This window comes from Pecten maximus, chromosome 1, assembly GCF_902652985.1.
Source record: "Pecten maximus chromosome 1, xPecMax1.1, whole genome shotgun sequence".
NCBI lineage: Eukaryota > Metazoa > Mollusca > Bivalvia > Pectinida > Pectinidae > Pecten > Pecten maximus.
The window spans coordinates 5,049,716-5,068,640 of NC_047015.1; the positions used below are offsets into that span (position 1 = coordinate 5,049,716).

At 38.8% G+C, this 18,925-nt stretch overlaps 1 protein-coding gene across 2 annotated transcripts in view; it reads right to left on the bottom strand.

The window, feature by feature from the left end:
• LOC117322992 (protein S-acyltransferase 24-like) overlaps nucleotides 1-18,925 on the bottom strand; it is a 28,296-nt gene that overhangs the window by 9,106 nt on the left and 265 nt on the right. For both annotated transcript variants that reach the window (XM_033877966.1, XM_033877975.1), the window contains exons 2-7: nucleotides 17,301-17,547; nucleotides 16,865-16,994; nucleotides 13,471-13,649; nucleotides 11,721-11,960; nucleotides 10,520-10,602; nucleotides 2,078-2,170 (exon numbers count right to left, since the gene is read on the bottom strand). In XM_033877966.1, the coding sequence (XP_033733857.1) occupies nucleotides 2,078-2,170; nucleotides 10,520-10,602; nucleotides 11,721-11,960; nucleotides 13,471-13,649; nucleotides 16,865-16,994; nucleotides 17,301-17,547 (972 nt within the window). The remainder of the gene's footprint in view (nucleotides 1-2,077; nucleotides 2,171-10,519; nucleotides 10,603-11,720; nucleotides 11,961-13,470; nucleotides 13,650-16,864; nucleotides 16,995-17,300; nucleotides 17,548-18,925) is intronic.

Below are 18,925 nucleotides of genomic sequence, written 5' to 3' on the forward strand. Positions count from 1 at the left end.
CAGATGAGGCCTCACCCCTCTGCCCCTAGGGGTGAGGAGATCCTCCTTTTATGAAACAATGAGCCCCCTTCACCAAATAATGCTTCAGACAAAATCTCATCACTATACTTTAATATGTACAGATTTTTTACAGACTTATCCCCATTCTATTTTGCCCTATCTACCCACGTGACCCCAAGGGGCCAGACCGCTTATTTCTACATCATCAAGATTCCTACACCCAGTTAATGATCCTGACCAAATTTTAAGACTTCATGCCAACTGAGGATTTTAGGAAGGATCTAAAATATTTCCTGTAGATCAGGTAAAATAATAACGCCTACTTTACCTACAAACCTGTTATCTGTAATAACGCCTACTTTACCGACCAACCCGTTATCTGTAATAACGCCTACTTTACCTACAAACCTGTTATCTGTAATAACGCCTACTTTACCGACCAACCCGTTATCTGTAATAACGCCTACTTTACCGACAAACCCGTTATCTGTAATAACGCCTACTTTACCTACAAACCCGTTATCTGTAATAACGCCTACTTTACCGACAAACCCGTTATCTGTAATAACGCCTACTTTACCTACAAACCCGTTATCTGTAGTAACGCCTACTTTACCAACAAACCCGTTATCTGTAATAACGCCTACTTTACCGACCAACCCGTTATCTGTAATAACGCCTACTTTACCTACAAACCTGTTATCTGTAATAACGCCTACTTTACCTACAAACCCGTTATCTGTAGTAACGCCTACTTTACCTACAAACCCTTAATCTGTAATAACGCCTACTTTACCAACAAACCCGTTATCTGTAATAACACCTACTTTACCGACAAACCCGTTATCTGTAATAACACCTACTTTACCGACCAACCCGTTATCTGTAATAACGCCTACTTTACTGACAAACCCGTTATCTGTAATAACACCTACTTTACCGACCAACCCGTTATCTGTAATAACGCCTACTTTACCGACCAACCTGTTATCTGTAACAACGCCTACTTTACCTACAAACCCGTTATCTGTAATAACGCCTACTTTACTGACCAACCCGTTATCTGTAATAACGCCTACTTTACTGACCAACCCGTTATCTGTAATAACACCTACTTTACCGACCAACCCGTTATCTGTAATAACGCCTACTTTACCAACAAACCTGTTATCTGTAATAACGCCTACTTTACCAACCAACCCGTCATCTGTAATAATGCCTACTTTACCTACAAACCTGTTATCTGTAATAACGCCTACTTTACCAACAAACCCGTCATCTGTAATAACACCTACTTTACCAACAAACCTGTTATCTGTAATAACACCTACTTTACCAACAAACCCGTTATCTGTAATAACACCTACTTTACCAACAAACCCGTTATCTGTAATAACACCTACTTTACCGACCAACCCGTTATCTGTAATAATGCCTACTTTACCAACAAACCTGTTATCTGTAATAACGCCTACTTTACCAACCAACCCGTCATCTGTAATAACACCTACTTTACCAACAAACCCGTTATCTGTAATAACGCCTACTTTACCAACAAACCCGTTATCTGTAATAACGCCTACTTTACCTACAAACCCGTTATCTGTAATAACACCTACTTTACCAACAAACCTGTTATCTGTAATAACACCTACTTTACCGACAAACCCGTTATCTGTAATAACGCCTACTTTACCTACAAACCCGTTATCTGTAATAACACCTACTTTACCAACAAACCTGTTATCTGTAATAACACCTACTTTACCTACAAACCTGTTATCTGTAATAACACCTACTTTACCGACAAACCTGTTATCTGTAATAATGCCTACTTTACCGACCAACCCGTTATCTGTAATAACGCCTACTTTACCGACAAACCCGTTATCTGTAATAACACCTACTTTACCAACAAACCCGTTATCTGTAATAACGCCTACTTTACCTACAAACCCGTTATCTGTAATAACACCTACTTTACCGACCAACCCGTTATCTGTAATAACACCTACTTTACCGACCAACCCGTTATCTGTAATTTCCTATCAACATTGTGTACTCAGTCATCAGATACCTGGGTCCACGGTGAGGACTTTGTAGTAGAAGTAGAGTAGAGCGCTCAGCAGTGATAGACACAGCACAGTCAGCAGGTTATAGTACAGCGTATCTGAGTCCCTCAGTCAAGGATGATTATAGAAATATTGTATGTAATATATAATGCTGTAATAGGGATCTTCTATTAAGGACAGATAGACAGGGTTTTACTGTAAACCCAAGTGACATACAGGGTTTCACTGTAAACCGTAGTGACATACAGGGTTTTACTGTAAACAGCTGTGACATACAGGGTTTTACTGTAAACCGTAGTGACATACAGGGTTTTACTGTAAACAGCTGTGACATACAGGGTTTTACTGTAAACAGTAGTGATATACAGGGTTTTACTGTAAACAGCTGTGACATACAGGGTTTTACTGTAAACAGTAGTGACATACAGAGTTTTACTGTAAACAGTAGTGACATACAGGGTTTTACTGTAAACAGTAGTGACATTCAGGGTTTTACTGTAAACAGTAGTGACATACAGGGTTTTACTGTAAACAGCTGTGACATTCAGGGTTTTACTGTAAACAGTAGAGACATACAGGTTTTTACTGTAAACAGGAGTGATATACAGGGTTTTACTGTAAACAGTAGTGACATACAGGGTTTTACTGTAAACAGTAGTGACATACAGAGTTTTACTGTAAACAGTAGTGACATACAGGGTTTTACTGTAAACAGCTGTGACATACAGGGTTTTACTGTAAACAGTAGTGAAATTCAGGGTTTTACTGTAAACAGTAGTGACATTCAGGGTTTTACTGTAAACAGTAGTGACATACAGGGTTTTACTGTAAACAGCTGTGACATACAGGGTTTTACTGTAAACAGCTGTGACATACAGAGTTGTACTGTAAACAGCTGTGACATTCAGGGTTTTACTGTAAACAGTAGAGACATACAGGTTTTTACTGTAAACAGGAGTGATATACAGGGTTTTACTGTAAACAGTAGTGACATACAGGGTTTACTGTAAACAGAAGTGATATACAGGGTTTTACTTTAAACAGCTGTGACATACAGGGTTTTACTGTAAACAGCTGTGACATACAGGGTTTCACTGTAAACAGTAGTGATATACAGGGTTTTACTGTAAACAGTAGTGACATACAGGGTTTTACTGTAAACAGCTGTGACATTCAGGGTTTTACTGTAAACAGCTGTGACATTCAGGGTTTTACTGTAAACAGTAGTGACATTCAGGGTTTTACTGTAAACAGCTGTGACATACAGGGTTTTACTGTAAACAGCTGTGACATACAGGGTTTTACTGTAAATAGTAGTGACATACAAGGTTTACTGTAAACAGTAGTAACATACAGGGTTTTACTGTAAACAGCTGTGACATTCAGGGTTTTACTGTAAACAGCTGTGACATACAGGGTTTAACTGTAAACAGTAGTGACATTCAGGGTTTTACTGTAAACAGCTGTGACATACAGGGTTTTACTGTAAACAGCTGTGACATACAGGGTTTTACTGTAAACAGCTGTGACATACAAGGTTCTACTGTAAACAAGACTCATTAGCTAATTACATGAAGTGATAAAAGACAAGTAGAAAAAGGCAGATTTTATAAAGACTGAACAATGGAGAAATCAATACCTGTAGCAGCGAGATGTGTAAAGGACAGCTGAGTACTACACCATAATTAAAACCATGAGCTGGTTGATGGTCCCTCGTAAACCACAGATCCTAATAGGATAGAATAATTATACACTTCTATGTCATTAGGAATCAGCTTTTGTGGTCATTAAGTAGGAATCACTTTAAGGCCATCAAACCAGATCATCTTTCATTCTCAAACATGTCATTCCTTGTAATAATTTTTCAAGTTAAATGACAGCTGTAATATCTGAAATGCTGCTTCTGACAAATTCCCTATTAAGTAATATAAAGTCAGTGTATTCCAAGGTGACTAATGATTTATAAAAGGAAAAAAAAAAAAAAAAAAAGGGAAAAAAGGACCGATGATGTGTTCCAAACAAATAAATAAAATGATGAAAGTTTTATAAAATATGTGTTTTCTGAAGTATTAAAGCTTGAAAAAAAGAAGTTTTAAGACAGTTAATAATGATTGATTTTTGTTATATTTTGATCTGTTTATGTAACTGTTGATTTTTATTTATTTTAATCTGTTAATGTACCGATACTGTTGATTTTTTGTTTATTTTGATCTGTTTATGTAACTGTTGATTTTTTGTTTATTTTGATCTGTTTGTGTACTGATACTGTTGATTTTTTGTTTATTTTGATCCGTTTTAAGTTGAGAGAACAATAGATTGATGGTGCTGTATGTGTTCACACAATATGTACTATTAAATATTATCATTCATAATAAAAGTTTATTTATGAATTAATTTCCATGAGAATTGTACTGACACAGGATAATCATTATTGGTAAGTATGTATAATGCAGGCAAGCATCAGCTGTTAAACATTCATATCAATCAGCTTAAATTAACTCCTCTCTCAAAGCTGTTACAACACGAAATTGACCCAAATACCTAGATACATATTCTCACTAATAGGATCATATTATTCTGATTTGTCAGCTCTTCAAAGAACTTCCAAAAGGAGGTTTACATTTGGGTTTTCCCAGTATCAATTAATTATGTTGATGTTCCAAATGTCTGTGTGATGAGAAATGTGAGGCTCAAAGGCTTTGACAGATACCAGATCTGGAGCCGCTGTTGTATTTGATCATTAGTGTATTATCAGCAGAGAAGGAATACAGTTTTACATAGTTTTGTTTGTTACTGTGGTAGGAACTGAGGAAAGGATCATGAAAAGATTAAAATTGGGTGGTATTTTGAAAAGTAATTAAGATTCAATGTTAGAACAATCATAGCATTTATTTCACTACATAATCACCATGATAGTTTGTCTGAGGTAGGCTCACCATGATAGTTTGTCTGAGGTAGGCTCACCATGATAGTTTGTCTGAGGTAGGCTCACCATGATAGTTTGTCTGAGGTAGGCTTTTACTACATAATCACCATGATAGTTTGTCTGAGGTAGGCTCACCATGATAGTTTGTCTGAGGTAGGCTCACCATGATAGTTTGTCTGAGGTAGGCTCACCATGATAGTTTGTCTGAGGTGGTAGGCTTTTACTACATAATCACCATGATAGTTTGTCTGAGGTAGGCTCACCATGATAGTTTGTCTGAGGTAGGCTCACCATGATAGTTTGTCTGAGGTAGGCTCACCATGATAGTTTGTCTGAGGTAGGCTTTTACTACATAATCACCATGATAGTTTGTCTGAGGTAGGCTCACCATGATAGTTTGTCTGAGGTAGGCTTTTTGTTATATATTTAGGGCTATTTTACAGCAATTATTGAAGCTCACATAGTTTTGTCCTAAATATTGTTCTCCAAGTAATGTAGAATTTTGGAATGGGTGAAAACCATTTAATACTGGAATTCAGTCAATGGTTATAGAATTTACTAGTTGAGAAAACATTGTGGCTATGATTAAGATTCAAATATAAAATCACATGGTTTGCCTATTGTTTCTAAGCTCTTGTGTAAGAAATTACAACTAAAGGTTTTTGCAAATGGACATTTATAAAAAAGGCAAAATGAAAAAATGAAAATAAGAAAATTTAGATAATCATTCATTACATTATTGCAATTTTGCGGCAAAATCATGAGCGTCAGTCAAGAGTTACTGCTTTACCCGTTTCAAAATTGGAACCCCTAGCCCCATTTAGCATCATCCCCACCTACTTTTTATGAGGTTTAAAAGGGTGTATATGGGTCTTGAGAAGAAGATTTTTGAAATTTCAGTTATTTTGGCCCAGTTCAGCCCATCAGCCCCTGGGGGTCAGTCAGGGCTGATGTGTGCATAGCAACAAACTGCTAAGCCTCATTGATCATTCTCACCAAGTTTGAATTACTTCCAATGACAACTCAACAAATGATGCTCAAAAATGTGATTTCCCTACATAAACTAAAGGCAATCTTACCCCCTCCCTACATAAACTAAAGGCAAGCTTACCCCCTCCCTACATAAACTATAGGCAAGCTTACCCCCTCCCTACATAAACTATAGGCAAGCTTACCCCCTCCCTATATAAACTATAGACAAGCTTACCCCCTCCCTACATAAACTAAAGGCAATCTTACCCTCTCCCTACATAAACTAAAGGCAGGCTTACCACCTCCCTACATAAACTAAAGGCAAGCTTACCCCCTCTACATAAACTAAAGGCAAGCTTACCCTCTCCCTATATAAACTAAAGGCAAGCTTACCCCCTCCCTACATAAACTAAAGGCAAGCTTACCCCCTCCCTATAAAACTAAAGGCAAGCTTACCCCCTCCCTACATAAACTATAGGCAAGCTTACCACCTCCCTACATCAACTATAGGCAAGCTTACCCCCTCCCTATATAAACTAAAGGCAAGCTTACCCCCTCCCTACATAAACTAAAGGCAAGCTTACCCCCTCCCTACATAAACTATAGGCAAGCTTACCCCCTCCCTATATAAACTAAAGGCAAGCTTACCCCCTCCCTATATAAACTAAAGGCAAGCTTACCCCTTCCCTACATAAACTAAATGCAAGCTTACCCCCTCCCTATATAAACTAAAGGCAAGCTTACCCCCTCCCTATATAAACTAAAGGCAAGCTTACCCCCTCCCTACATAAACAATAGGCAAGCTTACCACCTCCCTACATAAACTATAGGCAAGCTTACCCCCTCCCTACATAAACATAAACTATAGGCAAGCTTACCACCTCCCTACATAAACTATAGGCAAGCTTACCCCCTCCCTACATAAACTAAAGGCAAGCTTACCCCCTCCCTATATAAACTAAAGGCAAGCTTACCCCCGCCCACATAAACTAAAGGCAATCTTACCCCCTCCCTACATAAACTATAGGCAAGCTTACCACCTCCCTACATAAACTAAAGGCAAGCTTACCCCCTCCCTACATAAACTAAAGGCAAGCTTACCCCCTCCCTACATAAACTAAAGGCAAGCTTACCCCCTCCCTACATAAACTAAAGACAAGCTTACCCCCTCCCTATATAAACAATAGGCAAGCTTACCCCCTCCCTATATAAACTAAAGGCAAGCTTACCCCCTCCCTATATAAACTAAAGACAAGCTTACCCCCTCCCTACATAAACTATAGACAAGCTTACCCCCTCCCTACATAAACTAAAGGCAAGCTTACCCCCTCCCTATAAAACTAAAGGCAAGCTTACCCCCTCCCTACATAAACTATAGGCAAGCTTACCCCCTCCCTATATAAACTAAAGGCAAGCTTACCCCCTCCCTACATAAACTAAAGACAAGCTTACCCCCTCCCTACATAAACTAAAGGCAAGCTTACCCCCTCCCTATATAAACTAAAGGCAAGCTTACCCCCTCCCTATATAAACTAAAGGCAAGCTTACCCCCTCCCTATATAAACTAAAGGCAAGCTTACCCCCTCCCTACATAAACTATAGGCAAGCTTACCCCCTCCCTACATAAACTATAGGCAAGCTTACCCCCCTCCCTACATAAACTATAGGCAAGCTTACCCCCTCCCTACATAAACTAAAGGCAAGCTTACCCCCTTACCCCCTCCCTACATAAACTATAGGCAAGCTTACCCCCTCTCTAGGGACAAACATGAGACCCAAGGGTCATGAAATTAACAAATTTAGTAAAGCACCTTAAGACCTTCCCATCTATTGATTCTAACTTATTTGGGTCTTGAGAAGAAGATTTTTGAAATTTCAGTCAATTTGAACCTTTTTGCCTTGCCCCTCAGTTTCCTAGATGCTGGAGACCATATCATTCACAAATTTGGTTGACCTTTTTGCAATGGGAGGTGTCTGTGAAATTTCATTGAAATTGGTTCAAAGGTTTCTGAGAAGAAGTTGAAAATGTAAACTATTTACACACACACGACACCAGATAAAACAAGATTAGAGAAGTAAACTATTTACACACACACGACACCAGATAAAACACGATTAGAGAAGTAAACTGTTTACACACACACGACACCAGATAAAACACGATTAGAGAAGCTCACTTTAGACTTCTGACCTAACAAATGTTGCTCAAAAATGAGATTTTCCTATATAAACTATAATAAAGTTTACCCCTCCTGAGGTGGAAACATTGATACCCCAGGGTCATGAAACTCACAATTTGGTAAAACAATTAAGATACTTCAATCTATGAAGATGATTCTACCAAACCTAGATCTGGAGAAGAGGATTTTTGAATTTCATCAGCCAATATGACCTTTTTTGACCCGCTTCTCTGGCGCCTGGGGGGAGGAGAAAGCCAGAACCATATAATTTACAATTTTGGGGTTTCTGCATTTCATCAAGATTAGGTCCGGGTGTTTTGATAAGAAGTCCAAAATGAAGAAATATTAATGGGCTGATGGATGATGCGTTAGTATTACCCGAGTCCAACTTGAGTACCACCTGAGTATTACCTGAGTATCACCTGCATACCACCTGAGTATCACCAGAATACCACCAGAATACACTCAAGTACATCTGAGTATTAGCGGAAAACACCTTAAGTATTACCTGAGAACACCTTGAACATTATCGGTGTACCACATGACAACACCTGATCATGAGTGCCACCTGAGTAACACCACAGTACCATCTGAGTAATACAGGACTACCACCTGAATATTCGCTGAGTAGCACCTGAGTATCACCTGAGAATTATGTGAGTATTACCTGAGTATAACAAGAATACATCTGAGAATTGAATTGAATTGAATTGAAATTGAATTGAATTGAGTACAACCTGAGTATTAACTGTCAGTGAGTACCACGTGGGTATTATCTGACTACACCTGAATATTACCCAAGTACACCTGAGTATTACTTCAGTACCACCTGAGTACCATATCAGTACTCCCATGAGTATCACCTGCATTTTACCCGAGTACCACCTGAGTATTATCTTAGTACCACCTGAGCATTACCTGAGGATCACCTGAAAATTACTAGTGTTTAACCTGAGCACCACCTGAGTACCACATGAGTACCACCTGAGTATTATCTGAGTACCACCTGAGCATTACCTGATATTCACCTAAAAATTACCTGTGTTTTACCTGGGTACACTTGCGTACCACCTGAGTATTACCTGCATTTTACCTGAGTACCGTCTAAGTATTACCTAAATATTACCAGAGTATTATCTATATATTACCTGAGCATATCCGAGTATCACCTGTGTACCGATTAATTTTAAAAATATTGATTTAAGTTGGTTGATTCAGAAAATTGTATTATGACTATGGTGTATGATCTTTTAATGTAAACGAAGCCAACGCTAAGTGGATTTTGGTTTTGGTGATGTTTCAATGTTCAACCAATGCTAAGTGGATTTTGGTTTTGGTGATGTTTCAATGTTCAACCAACTCTAAGTGGATTTTGGTTTTGGTGATGTTTCAATGTTCAACCAACGCTAATTGGATTTTGGTTTTGGTGATGTTTCAATGTTCAACCAACACTAAGTAGATTTTGGTTTTGGTGATGTTTCTATGTTCAACCAACACTAAGTGGATTTGGGTTTTGGTGATGTTTCAATGTTCAACCAATGCTAAGTGGATTTTGGTTTTGGTAATGTTTCAATGTTCAACCAACGCTAAGTGGATTTTGGTTTTGGTGATGTTTCAATGTTCAACCAACGCTAAGTGGATTTGGTTTTGGTGATGTTTCAATGTTCAACCAACACTAAGTGGATTTTGGTTTTGGTGATGTTTCAATGTTCAACCAACGCTAAGTGGATTTTGGTTTTGGTGATGTGTCAATGTTCAACCAATGCTAAGTGGACTTTAGCACTTATCAGACAGAGAAAGTTTGACAAAGGTCATCAATCTTTAAGAGCAACATTTAAGTCTTCTCTCAAGTGCTATTTGTGCAATGTACATATTATGAATAGGGGATGATTTCAGATTGATTGACAGGCAGTGGCAAACTAGTATTGCTGCCAGGGGAATGGGTAGCACACTCATACCAACAAACCATCACACACACACCCACCAACACACCATCAAACACGCATCCACATACACCAACACACCATCACACCATCAAACACGCATCCACATACACCAACACATCATCACACCATCAAACACATATCCACATACACAAACACACTATCATACACAAACACACTATCATACACCAACACACCAACACACCATCACACCATCAAACACACATCCATATACACCAACACACCACATACACACCATTACACACCAACACACCATCACACCCACATACCCTAAATCGGGGACCCAATGATATAATTGCTACCCGGTGAGGACCTTTTAAGGATAGTTACTTAACAGGCCCACCTGCTAGAATTGGGCTCTGGACACTCTAGTCTACTGAAATAAAATCATGATTTAAAGGATACAGGGAAGAATCTGTACAAAGTAGAGTAATGCTGAATGAAAAATGCCCGCTCCAAACATCCCAGCAAATATAGGGTTTGGCCAACTACAACAAAAAACAAGTTTAATGTAAAGATATCAGCACTGATCAGGTTTTACCAGTCTCAACTGTTTCCTAACCAGGCGTAAGGGAGACAAATCTCACTATGTATAAAAAAAATCATTGCTTACTCGACATCAGGCAGTAATCTACATGTATATACACTGCACTTAAATTTGAAACCTATTGTACATTTCCTCTCCAGGTTAATATCCACTGAGTAGTTTCAGAGAACAAGAGGGTCATGGCCTTTAACGGTCATCTGACAATTGAATCATTACATATAGAAAGCAAAATTACAGCAAAGTTCTCGTTGTTGTAACCCGGCCCCTCTGACCCTAGGGATCACAACAGTCTCATTTATATGAAATATGATTGCCCTCCCTCAAGGATATTTCACACCAAATTTGATTGTAATCCACTCAAGATTTTAGAAAAAGGAGGGTTTAAAAGCAAAAGTTCAGCAAAGCTCCCCTTCTTATGGTCTGCCTCTGTCTCCCCAGGGGTCAGACTAGCCTCATTTAAATAAAATTTGATTGCATTCCCCAAATGATGTTTAACACCGTAATCCGCCCAAGGCTAAGGAGGAGTAGGGTTTTAAAGCAAAATTTCAGCAAAGTGGTTGGACCAGCCTTATCTATATATATGATTGCCCTCCCCCAATGATGTTTCACACCATATTTGGTAGTAATCCGCTTTGGGGTTAAGGAGGAGTAGCGTTTTGAAAGTTGGAGTTTAATGGCACACGATCGACAATGAGGAACGGAGCACTACGGCTATAGGTCATTCCAACCCTTCAGGCAAACAGGCAAATTAAACCTTTTTAAAGCTAGTGTAGCCCCTCAAGTCTCCTGGGTTTCAGTCACTCTACATGTACAACATAGAAACCTACAACCTAAAGGTTTGATCTGTCCAATTTTGTGAAATTATGTTCAGTTTTTCTGGAAAAGAAATCATTTCGAGAAATCAGCGAATAACAGATAGACAGTTTTGTACGTAAAAGTTCACGTTGTACCTCAAACCATCTCGACTAACAAACCTCATATTTAAAACATATATGACAATTCTAAACCAGATACTTTAAATCAAACCCTTCAGCATTAATTGATGTATCTAGGACCTACCAGGATATATGTGACATGCGGTGGTAGTTTTTCATGAGGTACCAGAAGAACACGAGCATGCCTGCCAGGATGACTAGAGTCTGATACTGAAGACCAGACAGATAGACGCCGCCCACTAGTGTCCCATACGTCAGTCCAGGAATCAGCAACTGTGAGTACCACAAGCCCCAAGGTCCCTCAGGGACTAGAGATTGGTCCTGTTTGGCATAGTATTCCAAAACTGGGATCAATTGTTTATGGCTACAAAGAGAATGAATAATGTCCATACATTGTCTGTTCTAGACTGCATTACAACTGTGATGTCTCAAACAAAGAGATGGGGCACTATTTATACAATATAACAAGAGGCCCAGAGGGCATGTATCGCTCACCTGGATGGATTTGTTCAATTTGTTAATATCTATATTTGTCGATGTCAAACAATGCTATATATGGTTATGGGGTTGGGATCTCATCGGTTTCAAAAATATAACCAAGAAACTAAGACTCTAAGGGTTGGGGAAAAGGGCTTTTTCTGAGGGTTTTTTGGGGCTGTTAATGGGTCCCATTCCCAATCTGAATTATTTCATTTTAAAGTCAAATTCCCAAAATTTGCAGTTTATTCCCGAAAAAATCTTTCCCATTTCACCAATTTTCTTCCCAAACCAGTGAGAAAAAGCCCTGGGAAAGACCCCAGGGCCTATTTTTCATCATGATTGTGTTTATCTCTTTATGCCCAACAATGTAATACATGTATATGGTTATAGAGTGGGGATCCAAATGGATTCAATGATATATCAAAGAAACTAAATATAAATCCCTAGGGGTGGGGAAAGACCCTGGGCCTACTTTTAGATCATTATTGTGTTTATCTCTTTATGCCCAACAATGCTGTATATGGTTATAGGATGGGGATCTCAACGGTTTCCAAGATATATCAAAGAAACTAAATATAAATCCCTAGGGTTGGGGAAAGACCCCAGGACCTATTTTTACATCATGAATGTGTTTATCTCTTGATGTCCAGTAATGCTATATTATGTTATGGGGTGGGGATCCCAAGGGTTTAAACTAGTAGCAATTTAAAGGATTTAGCTCAATATCCACTATTGGGCTCTAACCCTCCAGCCCCCAGGAAGCCACACCCTCTGTTTACACAACATTAGATCACATTTACCCAATGGTACTCCAGACCAAATTTCATTAAAATCAATTCAGGCATTCAGGACTAGTAGGCATTTAAAGAATTTACCTCAATTTCCCCTAATGGGCCCCAGCCCTCCGGCACCAAGAAAGTCACACTTTCCGTTTATACAATGTTTGATCCCCTTTGCCCAATAATGCTTCAGACTAAATTTCATCAAAATCCATTGAAGTGTTCAGGACAAGTAGGGTTTTAAAAAAATTACCTCCATTTCCCCTACTTTGCCCTGCCCCTCAGGCCCCAGGGAAGCCACACCCTCTGTTTATACAACCTTTGATCTCCTTTGCCCAATGATGCCCCAGACCTAATTTCATCAAAATCCATTCAGGCATTCTGGACTGGTAGCCATTTATAAAATAAGTTGACAACCGGACGCTGGACGCCGAACCACGACATAAGCTCACCGGACCTTTGGTCCAGGTGAGCAAATAATGTACATACAAGATGTTTCTAATTAACAGATTTTTTTTAATTTTTCATTTGTGATGGATATGATTTTTAAAATATAACTTAAAATATTTTGGATGAAATAAATAATGATTGTATTCCAATAGAAGAGACTCTTACCCGTATTTGTCGCGTTGTTTGGCGAGGTCTACTGGAGTAAAGCCAGCTTTATTTCTCTCGTGGAGAGCGCTATACCTACTCTTACTGAGAATGAGCCATGTAAGGTAGCTCTGTCCTTCTCTAGCCGCAATGTGTAGTGGTGTGTTACCATCAATGTCATGCTGCTCTATGTTGCTTCTCTGGAACATGAAGAACGTCACAGTTAACTGGATATGTCATTTTATCTTTCAAGAAATTCAAAGAAAAGTAACACTTTAACTAGAGATTTGCGAACAGAAGCATACGTCTCCCCTTCTCCCTAACTAAGCATTGAACATTTTTGGACTCAAATGACCATTCACCTGAAAATGAATGTTGCAATATATTATCATTGCACAACAATATCGCCTGTGGGTGTAACATATGTTGAAATGTTCAAACGTTATGCCCCAGAGAAGATATTATTGGAACAAGAGGCCCATGGGGCCTGTATCACTCACCCAGTTGGATCTGACCAAACGTCAAAATAATGTTCATGTTCAATTCATTAATATGGAGCTTTATTTGTCAATCTCAATTAATGCTATATATGGTTACAGTGTGGAGATTCCAACTGCTTTAAAGAAATAACAAAGTCCAGACTCTCTAAGGGTGTGAAAAGACTTCAGGGATTGTTTTTACAACATGATTGTGTTTAAAGAAACTAAAGAAATAGACCCTTGGGCCTAGTTTTACATCAGAATTGTGTTTTTCCCTTAATGTCCAGCGATGCTATACATGGGATGGAGGGTCACACCAACCTTTTATGCAAATTCTGTTTCCCTCCACTCAAGGATCTTTCTGACCAAATTTGGTTCAAATCTTTACAGGACAATTTGACCAGTAGCGATTTAAAGGCATTACATCTATTTATCAAATTGGGCTCCACCGCTCAGGCCCCAGTGGGGTCACAGTCACCATTTATGCAAAATCTGTTCCCCTTCCTCCAAGGATATTTCTGCCCAAATTAAGTTCAAATCCATTCATAACTTTATGGCTAGTAGCAATTTAAAGAAATTACCCCTATTTCCCCTTTTGGGCCCCGCTCCTCCAGTCCCTTGGGGGTCAGAGTCACCGTTTATGCAAAATCTCTTCCCCTTCCCCTAAGAATGTTTTTGACCAAATTGGATTGAAATCCATTTATAAATTGATGACTAGTAGCGATTTAAAGCAAATGTTGACGGACGACGAATGCCACGCCATGGCATAAGCTAAAAAATTAAAGTCCTCTCTAATGGGTCAAAGTTCACAAATTTTTAGATTTAAATTTTTTTTTTTTTTATTATTTATCAAATTCTTTTGGTAATCAATGCTGTATGTCATCACAATGTCTGTCTGTCTGTCTGTTCTGTTCTGTGACACTCCCCGTTTCTATGATATGCCATTTTGGAAATTTCCTTTGATCTTTTGATATGTCGACAATACGAAAAAAATGTATTTCTCCACACTGCATGAAAGTGGGATTGAGCTATACCTTCCACAATGATTCTGAGATAGTCCTGACCAAGTATTGCTGTTTTCAGGGTTAGTTTGAAATAAAAGATGGCTGCCATGGTGGTATAACATGAAAAATATTGATTTTACAGCTTTCATGCAATATAATATTTGCAGAACTAATCATGGGCTTATTTTTCTAACTATATGTTACTACAAAATAATTCAGATAAAAAAACTCACATGGGTTCAAATTTTACCTACTTTAAGAAATTGTTCACATTTTTGACATAGATCAGTGATAGGGTATATACGGTATCTGGCCTTACTGACATAGACAGGTGATAGGGTATATACGGTACCTGACCTTACTGACATAGACAGGTGATAGGGTATATACTGTACCTGGCCTTACTGACATAGACAGGTGATAGGGTATATACGGTACCTGACCTTACTGATATAGACAGGTGATAGGGTATATACGGTATCTGGCCTTACTGACATAGACAGGTGATAGGGTATATACGGTACCTGGCCTTACTGACATAGACAGGTGATAGGGTATATACTGTACCTGGCCTTACTGACATAGACAGGTGATAGGGTATATACAGTACCTGACCTTACTAACGTAGACAGGTGATAGGGTATATACGGTATCTGGCCTTACTGACATAGACAGGTGATAGGGTTAATACAGTACCTGGCCTTACTGACATAGACAGGTGATAGGGTGTACCTGGCCTTACTGACATAGACAGGTGATAGGGTATATACGGTGTCTGGCCTTACTGACATAGACAGGTGATAGGGTATATACGGTGTCTGGCCTTACTGACATAGACAGGTGATAGGGTATATACGGTACCTGACCTTACTGACATAGACAGGTGATAGGGTATATACTATACCTGGCCTTACTGACATAGACAGGTGATAGGGTTAATACAGTACCTGGCCTTACTGACATAGACAGGTGATAGGGTGTACCTGGCCTTACTGACATAGACAGGTGATAGGGTATATACGGTACCTGGCCTTACTGACATAGACAGGTGATAGGGTATATACGGTACCTGGCCTTACTGACATAGACAGGTGATAGGGTATATACAGTACCTGACCTTACTAACGTAGACAGGTGATAGGGTATATACGGTATCTGGCCTTACTGACATAGACAGGTGATAGGGTTAATACAGTACCTGGCCTTACTGACATAGACAGGTGATAGGGTATATACTGTACCTGACCTTACTGACATAGATCAGTGATAGGGTATATACGGTACCTGACCTTACTGACATAGACAGGTGATAGGGTATATACTGTACCTGGCCTTACTGACATAGACAGGTGATAGGGTATATACGGTGTCTGGCCTTACTGACATAGACAGGTGATAGGGTATATATGGTACCTGGCCTTACTGACATAGACAGGTGATAGGGTATATACAGTACCTGACCTTACTAACGTAGACAGGTGATAGGGTATATACGGTGTCTGGCCTTACTGACATAGACAGGTGATAGGGTGTACCTGGCCTTACTGACATAGACAGGTGATAGGGTATATACGGTATCTGGCCTTACTGACATAGACAGGTGATAGGGTATATACGGTACCTGACCTTACTGACATAGACAGGTGATAGGGTATATACAGTACCTGACCTTACTGACATAGACAGGTGATAGGGTATATACAGTACCTGACCTTACTGACATAGACAGGTGATAGGGTATATATACGGTACCTGACCTTACTGATATAGACAGGTGATAGGGTATATATACGGTACCTGACCTTACTGACATAGACAGGTGATAGGGTATATACTGTACCTGGCCTTACTGACATAGACAGGTGATAGGGTATATACGGTATCTGGCCTTACTGACATAGACAGGTGATAGGGTTAATATATATACAGTACCTGACTCTTCATGAGAAATTTGAAGGCATCCACATGTCCATACTGGCAAATGATGTGCAGTGGAGACTGTAAATTTTTGTCAAGGTCATTGAAACCAAATCCTTGAGATTCAAGATACAGCAAAACAAATCTAAAACAGCAAAAAAATACCAGTGCAATAATTGTGGAACTTATCAGTACCAGTTGCAACAATTGGAAAATACCTAAACTACAGTTTCAGAAACTGATCAAGGGATATATACATTTGGAGTTTAAACCAATTCCAAAATGTAATCTAACAAATACAAGCTGTTATGTTAAAAACTTAACATCATAAAAAAACATTGTAAAATTATGTAATCCAGCATGGTGTGACATTGTGATGACTTCCCGCTTTAAATATCTGAACCAGGTGATGGAAACTGTAACATATGATGTTTTAGACTACTAGACTTACACACTGCCAGTCTGTGAACAGTGGTGGGCAACACCCAGACCATTCCTGTCTGTAGCCTTTAGGTTTCCATTCCTCTGCACTAGCAGGTGGACAACAGAGGCCAATCCTCGCTTACACGCATAGTGGACAGGAGTTTCATCAAAATCATTGAGAGCATTGGGGTCAGATCCAGCTTCCAGTAGGAGGAAACAGATGGACCAGTCACCCATCAAACAGGCTTTGTGGAGAGCCGTCTGTCCATGCCAACCTAGAGATAAATTAGATTTCTTTCTAGATTTTCTTCTAATCAAAGTATCATGCCCCCCCAGTCTTAATATTAGAGGTTAAAATATGGTTTACCTGCAACATTGACAAAACTTCTCAATGGCTGTAAAATCAGGGAGGAGTCACCAGACCCATATGATGATAATGTCAGACAGAACAAATGATATAATGTACATCCAGGGGTGTAAATTTTGTTTTCTAATCACTAACCCAGGGCTAGTAGACACCAACAAAAGGTCCACAGGCCTTAACCGTCACCTGATTCTTAAACATGTAACTATCTTCTATGTATATATTAGAGGGGGTGGGGGGTTGGTGGATCGAGACACAACGTCCCGGAAGGTAGAGAGTTGTAGCAATCCAGACGAATCAGCCGTGGATACAAGTGTATACACAAAGTCTTATCAGAACAACATCAGAACATTGTTGTTCTGATGACGGCTACCTTATGGCTGAAACATGCAACACTTTCCAATAAATCAAACCAATCTCTGTGTTGGGCTCATCATTTTTACGCATAAATATATAAATAATAGTAAAGTTCAACCCCTACCCCGAGGAAGAAAAAGTAGTTTAGAAAATCAAAAATTGTTTTAGGGAGTTTTTGAGAAGTCGAAAATGAGCCTTGCATGCTCTGGTGACCGAAAAAGGTAAGTAAGAAGGATTCTGTATGACATTTTAAATATATATAATTCATGTCTATCAGGTGAATAAGTGCAATCAATGATTTCAAAGCTCATAGACAGCAGTGATCGCAAAATACATATAGATCATCTACATTTTCAGTAACTTATTATGATATAAATTCTCAATGCCAAATTAATGTATTTGATACACAAATATATTATATTTTTGTGAACTTGATTCAAATTCTAAAAGTGATCAAATCTCAACAAACTTAAATCTGATGAACGATTATATAAAAACAGTGAAATTCAGAAAAAAAAATCCAAATATTTCCAACACTCCATTGCCATTTGATCATATCTAGATATATGATGATAATTATATACACCAAATGAGTGAAAATGTTACGAGATGTTATACTTATGGATTTGGAAGCCTTTCAAAAACTCAATAAGTGAGCTTTGATGCAAAAAAAAAAAATTAACACCCATCAAACGTACCATATAGCTAACCCTCTGTAACTATGAGTATATTAATACTGACAAAAAACAATGCTTGTACTGTATGTTTGTAAGAATGCATTTCAAAATATAGAATTAGGTCCCACTTCAGTTGTAACCTTGTTAATGAGCAATTGACACCAGACAATTTTGACGTCCATCGTCTCTTTTTTCGACATACAAACACGCAACATACTGACAGTTCTATGTATCTGTCGAAAAATGAATCGCTAC